At 36.3% G+C, this 12938-nt stretch overlaps 1 protein-coding gene across 1 annotated transcript; it reads left to right on the top strand.

Annotated features, from left to right (window-relative positions):
* Positions 1 to 6637: 6637 nt before the first annotated feature.
* LOC113235405 (trypsin-2-like) lies at positions 6638 to 11054 on the top strand. Its single transcript, XM_026471084.1, has 5 exons — positions 6638 to 6653; positions 7164 to 7359; positions 9076 to 9334; positions 9420 to 9563; positions 9682 to 11054. The coding sequence occupies exons 1-5, from the start codon at positions 6638 to 6640 to the stop codon at positions 9832 to 9834; spliced, it is 768 nt and encodes a 255-aa protein (XP_026326869.1). The 3' UTR covers positions 9835 to 11054.
* The last annotated feature ends 1884 nt before the right edge of the window (positions 11055 to 12938 follow it).

Below are 12938 nucleotides of genomic sequence, written 5' to 3'. Positions count from 1 at the left end.
ATGAGGTAACTTTTCGTCTATGTATGTTCAAGAGTCAGACTCCACGAAGAACGACACCAGCGCGCCTGACATTTGACCCTTATTTGCAAATAATAAGCCATATTTTACAGCTTCGAACAATTACTTCGAAAGGCGGAGATCTTACTGATGTCAAAATATATAATTACGGAAACCTAAATGTTAACCAACATTTATTTATAAAGATGTAAATAGCTAACATCAGAGCAACGTGTGTGATGTTGTCTAATATTTATTTACGTAAAAAGAAGAATCATCACAACCTTTGGAAAAAGTGTAAAGTCCCCGACCCGCTCCTTAGATGAGACCTGTGCCCAGAAATGTGACGTGTACGGGGTTGATGATGATTTTTCCATGTGAAAAGAAATCGATATATTGTATAAAATCACATCGAAAAAACTATTGTCGACCGGAAGATCCCAGGGCTGACAACTGCCTTGCCCAACGTTTCTACTTACCTGTAATAAGTAAGAAATGAGGTACCTTGTCAGCCGCAGCTCAAAAATTTCATCTTATAATCTTAAAATATTAGTCACAAGGTCTAAATATTCAAGCTCCTAATATAAGCAACATTGAAATGTGCCCGTATTTAAATTATGTGAATGATTGTTATGTGGTATATATGTATACTTGATATATACTTGAACGTTCTCCCAAGGCGCCTTACGATTAACCTATTGTGTAGTACACTTGCTTTTTTATTTAAATTGCACGTGGATACAAATCTGATTAGTAACAAAAACTAGGGCGCTTGTGTCATCGTTAATGCTTGGTTTGTTTTAATGGTTTTTAACCAAATTTATGGAAGAAAAATTTTGTAACATTATGTGCAAATTTCTGTATAACAAAAGAAAAAGAATTATAAATTAAAAGAGATAAAGCGTGGATTACAAATGCTTAAAGTTCAATACGAACTTCTTTCACTTAGGCTTTGTGAAAACGACAACGAAACTTAGATTAAGTTTAAAAAAGTTTTATCTTGTTTGTTGTTGTTTTGCTAATGGAAAAACATTTTTAATGACTAATGTGCCGAGGTTCAAATGACCTGTGTTTGTGAACTTTATTTGGCCTTCTGTTAAAGATCAATTTGCAATATTTTTTTTATGGGGTGTCGCTTCAATTTACTTTTATATAATTATTCAAGACCTTAGATGTAGATAAATTAAAAACCTTTTTGTTCTTACACATATCCATGGAATAAACTTCATATATAGGGTGTTAAAAATAAGTACGTTTTAAATTCCAAGGAACTGAAATCCAATTCACGAAATATTTCTTCTCTCACGCAAATCAAAATTGATTGAGCTGATCGGACAATTTAAACGAAAGTTATTTTTTTTAAATGATTGTATATTAGTAATAATGATGTATCTAGAAACGAGTCCGGTAACCGTGTTTTGAACTAGGATATATCCTATACGATGAGCAATAAATCTCCCATATGGACCACTGATTTTGATGACTTCTGTGGTCGATTGGCTTGCATATCGGTTTTTATGGTGTTGTCAACTCTAAAGTCTCGAGATTGATCCCCGGCCGGGTCGATGTAAAAAAAAACCTTTCTATATTGTCTCAGATCTTGGCGTATGTGGTACCGTCGTTGTTGACGATTTCCATTACACAAGTGCTTTAGTTATTTATGTTGGGATCAAAACAACATACGTGATGCCCAATATTTAATGTAATTTTTTTAAAACAAAGTCATAAGTGCCGAGGTCCAGTGCAGGGCGAAGCCCGGAGCGTCCGCACACCACGAGTACAAGATCTCATAATTGTTTAAAATGTAAGGCATACTTCCCGATGTATTGGAAATGAGATACTTATAACGTTGTTGTATCTCGACCGTCTCTCTGTTAGATTCTTTTGTCTTAGAAGCTATGTCAAAGAGGAGCATTTAGGGGAAAAAAATGCCAGACAATCACACCAAATTTCTGGGCTCAAACTAGGTTATTTCCCGTACTATAATTACAAGAGTAACGTTAGCTTTGAGGGCAATACCCAGAATACCCTGACCAGAACTAACTTAAAAATGTTTGTTTCATAAATTGGCTCAAATCGGGAATTGAATCTGGAACCTCCTCATCGAGCGCTCGTAGTACTAACCGCTGTGCCACCGAAGAGCGAGGCCGAGCCCGGCCCACCATAGGTGGGGTATAGGGCTCATATTTACATATAACCAGAACTATCGGGAATCGAAACTTGAATCTTCTCAGCGCCTACATTACTAACCGTTGTGCCACAAATTGGGCGTCAAATGTTTTAAAGCTCTCCATCAGACATTCTTTTATTGACACCATGTATACAACCTTTTTTTATTAAATTAATTGTTCGGTACACGCGTCGTAGTCAGCTAGGAACAAAATCAATTTTCACCAAATTAAAGATTGACGCATGCGCTCTATGTACCGTCTTAAACAATTTATTTTGTAATTAAACATACATCCGCGCACGACAGCACCGACATTGAACCTAGTAATGACGTTATCGCATCATAATTATTTATAGATGCATATCTTTTCATGAATAGCAATAGTAAATTGCCTTTCTATAGGAATTCCGCTTTGATATATTGTTATTACTAGACTTTTGAGAGTCACATTCAATAACGGGTTTAATGTAATAATGGACTTATTACTGCATTTGAAACTTCAATTAATTTAGTAATATTTGTATTAGATACAATACAATACAATGTTTATTCAACACAAATACACATTAAATTGAAAAAAAATGAAAATATCTTTTTATTTTTTACAAAAGAAACTTATACTTATATACCCATGGTCTGATAGTTTCATTTGTGAGTCTGGTGTAAATACTAGGATTAACCTGTATTATAGAGAACCAGGCTCTCACCCTTCCACCTCTAAGCATACATAAGAAAGATAGGCAAAAGGATGTTACAGTTAAAAAATAACGCAAAATAAAGGCATACATTGAAAATTCGCATTAACAAATACTTTATAAATAAACACAATCATTCACATAATACAGTTTAAAATAATAAAAAAACAGTAATTTGAAATATAATTTGTGTATTAAATATGCTGATATTTTTACTATCATACATTTTTTGTGAAAATATTCCACTAGTCTGTGGTTGTAGCATGGCAGTATATCGCACTGCTATTACAATAGTGTTGTAACTCAAAATACGTGAAATCAAGATCATATAATTTGCTGAAAGTAAAATTTTATTCTCTACACGCCAATAAAACCGTCGTTAGAATATTGTAAGAAACAAAATGAGACAAACTGTATGTGAGGTAGTTCTGTCCAAAACAACTGTATGTTTTTTTATCTTTATTCAAGAATATGAAATTATTTCTTCCCTTTTACTTATAAATATATTTGGCCAGTACGAAATTGTTTAGATGTCTATAATAAACTTTAACCCATACATCAATTTTAATGATCTATCACGGGAAGTGAGTCGTATTTCATCGATTCTGAAAAAATACACTTTTTGAGTTAGCACACTACCTATTGTATTAACAGTGCGATATGTGTGATAAACCTCCCCGTGACAATATTTATTTCAGTTGTAAGTTTGCTTATTTGGTAGTGAACTATCGTTATACATTTCAAAGAATAAGGACAACGATATGAAAATGCTAGCTATCTTTGTCATTTACTCATCGCCGCGAAAAGGATGAATTAAAAAATGTCGGGATTTTGTAGTTTCTGTTTTTACACATTTTACATTATATTAGTTATTATTCACGTATTTCTACCTCACCTTTTTCCATTAATTTACATATTTATCAATTTGTTTTTTGTATTATTTCTTTTAATTTCGTTTGTCGCGCTCAATTTTTACGTTGATAAAATTACTGTGCAGAACTGTCAAAATATATTAAAATCAACTGTGACCTTGCTATGTTTGGCACTGTGTTAATCTATTGCAGTAATTGGCCGCGGCGCTCGCGATGACATAAATATTGTGATAAAATTTTAAATTTTGCGCTTTATCGAGGCGGCATACTACGGAGGCTGCTCTATTTATTGATACAAAAATCGAACAAGAAAAATTAAATCATGATTTGCGTGGCACACTGTATTCTTCTTCGATTAAAAATTGTTAATAATATTCGCTGTACTTTATACACTATCATATTTCCTTTGTGGACTTCCTTATGCTATTTTATATTTCAAAAGTGAATTTTTCTTTAAAAGTTTGCTCTCGTCGTACAAAAAATGGTACTTAGAATGGTAAGTGCAGCCCATTAGGCACACTGTACTAACATAGTATTTTTCTCCTTTGAGAGGTTCAAGACCTAGAAACTTAATGTGGAGTAGTGTAATAAAAGAACGTTGTGGTCTGAAAAATAATGTAGTGACTACGATAGAAAACGGAATGCTTCCATGGGTTGGTCATGTGGAAAAGATTTATTTACCAATTTCTAGAACTTTTTTTTATCATATCATGTGACGGGACGAACATGTCGTGCGCCTGGTGGTGAGCTACATGCCTGTCCATAACAGTTGCAGTGTCACTCAGAGCTTTAAGTCGCAAAGATCTGAGGGGCACTGCCACTGCGCCCGTCATACTGAGACATAACTTGACAAGTCCCATGTGCTTGTAATTTCGCCAGCACCTTATAAATCGGAACACCGTAATGCTGACATTACTACTTGGCGGGAGAAAAAGGTAAGGTGGTAGTACTTTCCTGGACGAACTCTTTCACAAGGAGCTTTCCTGCTACGAGAATTATAGTGGTCGTGGGGAAACCTACTCTTCGGCCTAAATATCTCGACCAGATTGAGGTTGTTAGGTACTAAATGTCACGTCAAAAGCTGGTGCAAGTGGGAGAACTGCAGGACATAAGTGAAGTGAATTAATTATATGCTCTTCATTGCATATTAAAAAAATACAATGGTACAACACAGAACGGTAATGTAAGTACCACATAATAAGCTAATTTATAACAGGCAGCCTTATTGCCCAGTAGCAATTTCTTCCAGACAACCTTAGGATGGAAATCTAATATCTGGAATGGGGGATGCAACCAAAAGAATATCCTCTGATAGAAGTGTTTCATAGATATTTATATTAAGGACGAACCGAGAGGATGTTTGTTTACTCCAATAGTGGTAGGCGTTTTGGTATGTACATAATTACTTTAGCATTGTAATAAAAAAATATCTTTATGTATGCGTTTTAAATGAGGTAATTCAATGCCAGACAATTTTAGTGTTGGTGTAGTAATTCTTCAATAAAATTGTGTCGTGAATGATATCTTCTGAGGACCTCGGTAACCCAACGGTTTACACTGTGGGCGTTTGATGCGGATGTCTCGTGTTCGATCCCCGGTAGGACCAATTTGGTAAAAAACTTTTCTAATTTTGTTCGGGTCTGGGAGGTCTAGGTAGTGCCCTGGAGTTATTTCCATTGCTAGGTACTCATAGTACAGGGGACTCACTAATTTGAGAACAGGCAATTGGTATAGTTGTCTAGCACATTATTGATTAACATTTACATGACTATTATAATATTAAGTAAAATCACTCATATCGAAAACGTGTTTATTGACAATTGGCTAATATGTAAGTTATTAAAATTAAAAATAATTTACGTTAATAATACGTATCTATAGAGCCTTAAGTGATGGGAGATTCTCATGAAGAATGATATTTAATGAAATCAAGTGACGGGACGAACCGTGTGTGCCTGGTTGTAAGCGACACGCCTGTCCATAACATTTGCAGTGTCACTCAGAGCTTTTAAACGCAAAGATCTTAGGGGCACTGGATTCAGTGCTGCAGATGGCTGCAGATTTGCCGCCGTCATCCTGAGACATAAGTTAAGTTAAGAGACACAAGTCCCATGTGCCTATAATTTCACCAGTACTCTTACTCTTCAAAACCGGAATGCAGTAATGCAGTGGCAGTATTTTCCTATACGAAATCTTTCACAAGAAGCTCTACTATTACTAAATTTCTTACCAACTTAGGTACGGGTCCAGGTAGCAGATCTTTGGGTATTGGGTTTAACCGGCTGTTTTGCACACAAGTTTTCACAATATCATATTACTAAAATCATCATGACATTAAGTACAAAAAAATAGTAAAAAACACAACTAATTAACACGTATCTGCATGGGATATGTTTACTCAAGAAGTCACAGCAATGAATATTTAAAATCGGTTCTTTCCCACGATTAAATGTGACATTAACAATGTGAAAAGATAAAAGAAGATCGGTTTTAAATACCTTTCTTATCAATAATGATGGATAATAATTGGCATTGTCCTTAAGCTAAACGGTAACTAGCAGTTTACTTGAAAATAATGACAATCCTTGACAGTATTTAAGCATCTTCGTCTAACATTTTTCGCACATTGTACATTTCATTAAAATGAATAAGTTGTGTTTTTTTGTTGTTCTCCTATTTTGTTTTACTTTCAGTCAAGGTACGATTTGTTTTCACTATTCTATAGCAGTAAGACAATCTACACTTATCGGCACAATTAAGAGAACAATCGTAAATCCGTAAAATAATGCAGCGCTTTTTTCAAAAATTTTGCCGTTTTTTTTATTTTAGGTATAATTTGAAAATAACAAAAATAGTTGACTGTCATTATTTTCATTCATTTGTGTTATGATCGAGGTTCAAGGATGACTTCGCGTGCCGGTATGTGTATGTTACAATTGTTATATAAAAAAACCGACCTCAAAAGTCATTCGTCCCCTATTTGCCACCATTAGAGGAGGAATATTTTCTTCAAATTAAAATGGGCCCACTACTGAGGTACCCTCTTTCCAACAAAAAAGAATCATTCAAAATCGGTTCACAAATTTTGTTTTTTTGAGTTATCGCATACCATACATACAAAAAAGAAAAAACATACAGTCGAATTGAGACCCTCCTTTTTTCTCGAAGTCGGTTAACAACTTCCATGATATTAATTACTCAACGGATGCACTAAAGGAGACTCCTTGCACGACGTATTTCTTTACTGTACATACCAGGCGTGCAACCTGAACCTTTCGCCACGATGGCAAGCAATCAAAATAACGTAAGCTATTGATAGGATAAGAAGAACTACTTGATTTCCTATTTACTTAATTGTTTACACTATATTATAAGTATTGAAACTATATTAAAGGACGGTAACGTTATAAATTTACTCGTATATTTTAGATGTCCTAGGTGACAAGCATCGCCGGCAATTCAAATCGTTCCATGACGGAAAGATAGTCGGTGGTTATAATACCACCATCCAGAATATTCCGTACCAAGCTTACCTGCTGCTGCAGAAAGGAAATGACTACTACCAATGTGGAGGCTCAATAATCAGCAATCGATACATTTTGACTGCTGCTCATTGTTTGAAAGGGTATGTGTTTGTATATTTGATACATTTTAAGGATTCACAGTGAAGTTTTTATATTTAGTATATTAAGTATAGAATATTCATCATCAATCCACTTGTACGTCCCACTGGGCACGGGTCCCCTCTCAGGAGAAGGTTTAGGCCATAATTTAATTTAGGTCTCTACCCCCAGTAGGCGTAGAAGAGTCCTAGAGTGGCGGTAGGGGTAGCAATTGGGAGTGTTGATGCTGTCCAGATGGTGCTACCGCATTTGAAATAAAAATCAGATCTTTTTTCATGCTTGTGGTTTTTTGTGTTAATATAGAAAATACGTGTATTCACGTGGTGGGAGTTGACTTTTATCTTGCTTAATTGAGTCAACAACTTTGGGAACCTGTGATTTAGGCCATATTCTGCTACGCTGGCCCAATGCCTGGTTAGGCACTTTACACGTTTTTCAAGTGTTATGAACCTTCTTCGACATTCTTGTTCAATCACGATGTTGTCCTTCGCGGAAAAGCTCCTGGTAAATTTCAAATTAAAATTCGTACATAAATTCCGTGCAATTGAAAGGTGCGAGCCCGAATTAGAGCCCACGGCCTCTGCTTGAAAGGTGGTAGGTCATATCATTAGGCTACCTATTTTATTAAGCTGGCTAAGCGATTATGATCTAGGGGTTATGAGAGTCTCACGACCTATGACGCTGGATAGGACAAGAGCAAGAGTAATCAAACTTGCTGATTCAGAAACACCGGATTTTTATACAGAATAAACATTAGAAATTAGAATGCTAATATCTTTAACAATGTCTCATAAACGTTGTGCGGGACCGTCAAAGACCTTTTGAATCTTATTTTCAATACCAAGTGAAATAAACTACAATACCCCGGTCAGCTTGGCAAACGAGATTGCAATTGTGCTGAAGCTGCATCGTAATGAAGGCTCTATTGTTTTTCTGCATATTCAAGTCCCATACAGACAGTATGGTTCACAACAGATCTAAAAGGCTGAAATTCGTTTGAGACGACATATGTTTGTGTGTTACTGGCAGTATGTTTAATCGGGCATTATTAATACGGACCGGTCATTATAATAGTGACGAAGAGCATCGACCAAATTGATAAAATTACTTTTGTCCATATTAATAATTTTCGACATCCCGCGGTCCATTTAAAAGTCGAGGCTACAGATGGCGTGAATTTATCACTTCGACCGGGCAGTATGAATTGGTTCCTTTTTCTAGCTGGACGCGTAACACTACAGACAATTTGCTTTATTACTTTGACCAAGACAGGATGGTCATTACTCAGATTGATCGGACAAAGAGGTTAATCATGCTGTTTGTATTACATTGCCTGTATGGACCCACTATTATTCATAGTGACCGGGCCATTGACTTACAATTATATGGACGTCGGGTCCGCGCTAAAAAGTGTCCGGACTTATAGGGCGTTAAAATCGTATACAGAGCGTCATTCACGCTTTAGTCTTCGTTTGTTCGACTGACAGCGAAGCAAGCAAAATTAGACAGTACTGCGATGACATTACAATTTAAATTCAACGTTTTAGCTTTTTCATATTCCTTTACATGTCACTACGTTTAAATAGGTTGACTTGGGACATTTTTTTCGTGGTTTTTATATTAGACCCGTCGGCCATTTATTTGTAAGTCAATGGACCGGGCTTTTAAAAGTACCCCTATACCTATTTATGCCATATCTCTCTTTTATTAAATTTTAGCATACAAAGAGCGTATATCCGAATTGGTAGTACACAAGCGAATAGCGGAGGTACAATGTACAATTCAGCATTGCTACAAATGCATCCTCAATACAATAGTCAGACAAGCGACTATGACGTAGGGGTCATAAGAGTCTCGCGAGCCATGACACTGGATGGGACAAAATCAAGAGTAATCAAACTTGCTGATTCAGAAATGCAATCGGAGCCAATTAGTCCTGGTACAGAGATTTTGGTATCAGGATGGGGAACCACCTCGGTAAGGTTTACTGTACCATGTTTATGAGCTTCTGGTACTTTTATGACGCAGGACTTTTAACTCATACGTAAGAACATTATTTTAGGAAAACGGTGAAACCAGTAACAACTTAATGGCTGTGACGGTTCCAACGGTTTCGAACGAAGATTGCAACAAATCTTACAGAGGCGGCATCACTGCTAGAATGTTTTGCGCTGGAGTGCCTGAAGGAGGCAAAGATTCTTGCCAGGTAGGCGATATCCACCCATTGGTCTTTTTTAGGGCCTTTTCGAAGCCTTTGACGATTAATGACTTCCTGAATCTTACCACATTAATGCCTGAATACCAACGTTTAAATGTATTTTTAGGGAGATTCAGGTGGCCCTGCGGTTCAAGAAAGCGAAGATAAACAACTCGGTATTGTGTCATTCGGTATTGGATGTGCACGTGCCGGTTATCCAGGCGTTTATACAAGAGTTGCCAGTGTTCGTAATTGGATTCGACTTAATACTGGAGTCTAAAATTAGACGAAAACTGACAATCAACAGAACCACATATTTTTTACATTGTTATGAATAGAGATTTGATTTTAAGATAACTAGGAGCCTAACCTTGTGTGAGATTAACCACAATTTGAATTACTTTGATAATGATGTTTTAGTCAGTGTGGTTCACTAATTCCAGTCATTGGTAGAAGGTTGGTAATAAAAACCAATAACACGTTTTTTAATAAGCAAACGGGCAAGTTATCACACGGTCCACCTCATAAAAATGGTACCATGGTAGCTTTTCTTTTTTATGATACCAATTGTATGAACAAGAGTATGTGCCTGTTCGTAAGCGACACGCCTGTTATAGCAGTTGCAGTGCCATTCATAGCTGTAAAGATCAAATACTGCTTAGGGGCAGAAATAGGTAACGTGACAATACTTCTCTGGACGAACTCTTGCACAAGAAGCTCTACTGCTACTAAAGGTCTATGCAGCCTTTCATCATTGCGAAAATCAATTGGTCTATTGTGATCTCCCGAAAGTGGTAACCACTGCTTAGCACAGCTTATAAACATTTGTTATCCTAAAGAAGTATCCAGGTTATAACAATTTCATCTTCATCTTAAGTTATTTAGTCTTATGTGCCAGCGTTTGCGGTCGTTCTCCTTACTTTTCAATTCAAAAGAGGAAATGAGTTGGGTGTTGGTTATTTCCCAGAAGAGTTCTACATAGATCAAAACCCACCAAAATATTAATTAAATGTGTTAACTTGTGGAAGATCATGGTAGTCTAGTAGGAGAAAGGTTTCTTCTCTAAAGGTCGTTGGTTCGATGATGATCCTGATCCTAAGACTTCAATTTCTGAGGCAAGGCTATACCTCTCACTAACGATGAAGGGAAACATTGTGATGAAACTTACACCTCGAAGAAGATTTATAGCTCCAGGAAAATGTGTGAAGGTCCCAACTACATTAGGCCATCGTGGCGGACGTGTCGGACTTTGTTCAGAGGAAATACATGCTAGTAATGGGAAACTAAGGCTGCCAGCAGATTGACTACATACCTGTTAGCTAACATACAACCTGTTAGCAGCCTATTTTCTTGGACTAGCACTAGAATCTAAACTTATGTTTGTAACATTGACTTACAATTAGATGGACGACGGGTCTAATACAAAAACCACGAAAAAAATGTCCCAAGTCAACCTATTTAAACGTAGTGACATGTAAAGGAATATGAAAAAGCTAAAAAGTTGAATTTAAACTGTAATGTCATCGCAGTACTGTCTAATTTTGCTTGCTTCGCTGTCAGTCGAACAAACGAAGACTAAAGCGTGAATGACTCTCTGTATACGATTTTAACGCCCTATAAGTTTGGACACTTTTTAGTGCGGACCCGACGTCCATATAATTGTAAGTCAATAGTTTGTAAGTTTAGATTTCGCAACAAAAATTACTAAGTAGTGATGTAATCTAGTGTAAATGGTAATTCGTATCAAACTGTTTTGATGTGCCAATGATGTGTCTTCCAACGACATACAGCTATTTACAAAGAGGTGAGAATATTATAAAATGGTTCGCATTGTAAGTAACGTAAATACAAAGTATGATTTCTCAGCGGGTGCACTGCAAACAAAAATAATCTCGGAACGATAGTTCCCAGTTTTCCCAAGTAAACAGCAGAGTTTTGGTCCCAGGGCAGTTTTGTTTATTTTACTGTGCTTCGCTTAATTGCATGTTTCACGTCGGAAGTTTTTGTTTCACGAATTTCAAAGGATATCGCATTTATTCATAATAAAATACTGCTGCTGTACAATCTACTACGTATTCTCTAAATTATAAATGGTAATACGTACCATTTACATGTGGTTCTGTTTAAACTAATTACGCGCACGTTTTAAGGATTGTGTTAGAAAAATAAAGACACTGTTTACTTAAAAACTTGTTTCATTGTTCTCAAAGGATCCGTGTTTTCTCTACGCCAAAGTGAGTGTATTTGTTTGCTTGTGCTAAGCATTAAGCAACTTCACATGGCAAAGTTATATGAACTTAATAAAGCTGTTTTGAATATAAGTATTTTAATAATTGTAGCAGAGGTACTTAAAATTTGTAATTAAATATAGGATGTATCAGGATGATTAGAAAAATCGACGCCTTACCTTCTTTGGAGTTATTTTTACGTGCAAGCAACTGTGGTCAGTAGTGGCCACCCACCGCCTGTCAATGGTACGCGTTTGTTTATAAAATGACTATTTGCTCAAACCTTGAATAGCCCTAAGTTTGCTGTTCGTGGAACACACATACTGTATTTCATTCCTTTGTCTGACGCATTAGTAAGGAGGAAATAAAGCGTTACGTCCAATTGAGTGTCGAAGAGAAGAAAGACCGGTGAAAGTGAAACTACATTTAAAAATTCTTTCTTTCTTTCTTTATAATGTCAAGTGATGGGACGAACAAGTCTTGTGCCTGATGTTGGTAAGTTACACGCCTGTCCATAACAGTCCCAGTGCCATTCACAGCTTTAAATCTGAGGGGCACTGCCTCTGCGTCTGTCACTCTGAGACATAAGTTGACAAGTCCAATGTGCCTGTAATTTCATCAGCACCCGTATCCTTCAAAACCTAAACGCAGTAAAGCTCTACTGCTACTCAAACACTTATATTTTTAACAGACTTCAAAAAAGGAGGAGGTACTCAATTCGATTAAATTTTTTTTTGTATGTATGTATGTCACGCGATAACTCCGACGATTTGTAAACCGATTTTGATCATTCTTTTTTGTTTGAAATAGGGTACCTCAAGTGTGGTCTCATTTAAATTTGAAGAAAATATTCCACCTCTAAGGGTGGCAATATAGGGGATGAATGTTTGAGGTCGGTTTTTATAGTACTCTGTAGTATTCTTTAATATTCTTGTTTTTGTCAATCACTGGAAATTTAAGGGCTTTCACAAAAGTAAGATAAGGGGCTAGCTACAATCTCTGCTTGCAAACTAAACTGTCTTGGACTGGGAAGGCGTCATCTTTACTGATAGTACTTATAATTCTTTTTACAATAATTAAAAGTCACTACAAAATTAGATACTGTGAGATCCATACTAAGAACAAATTAGTAAGTTAAAAGTCACCATGAAGCTTG

Source organism: Hyposmocoma kahamanoa, unplaced genomic scaffold (genome assembly GCF_003589595.1).
Source record: "Hyposmocoma kahamanoa isolate Upper Pololo Valley unplaced genomic scaffold, ASM358959v1 87, whole genome shotgun sequence".
NCBI classification, from domain to species: Eukaryota; Metazoa; Arthropoda; class Insecta; order Lepidoptera; family Cosmopterigidae; genus Hyposmocoma; species Hyposmocoma kahamanoa.
This window is presented reverse-complemented; position numbering and strand designations above follow the sequence as displayed.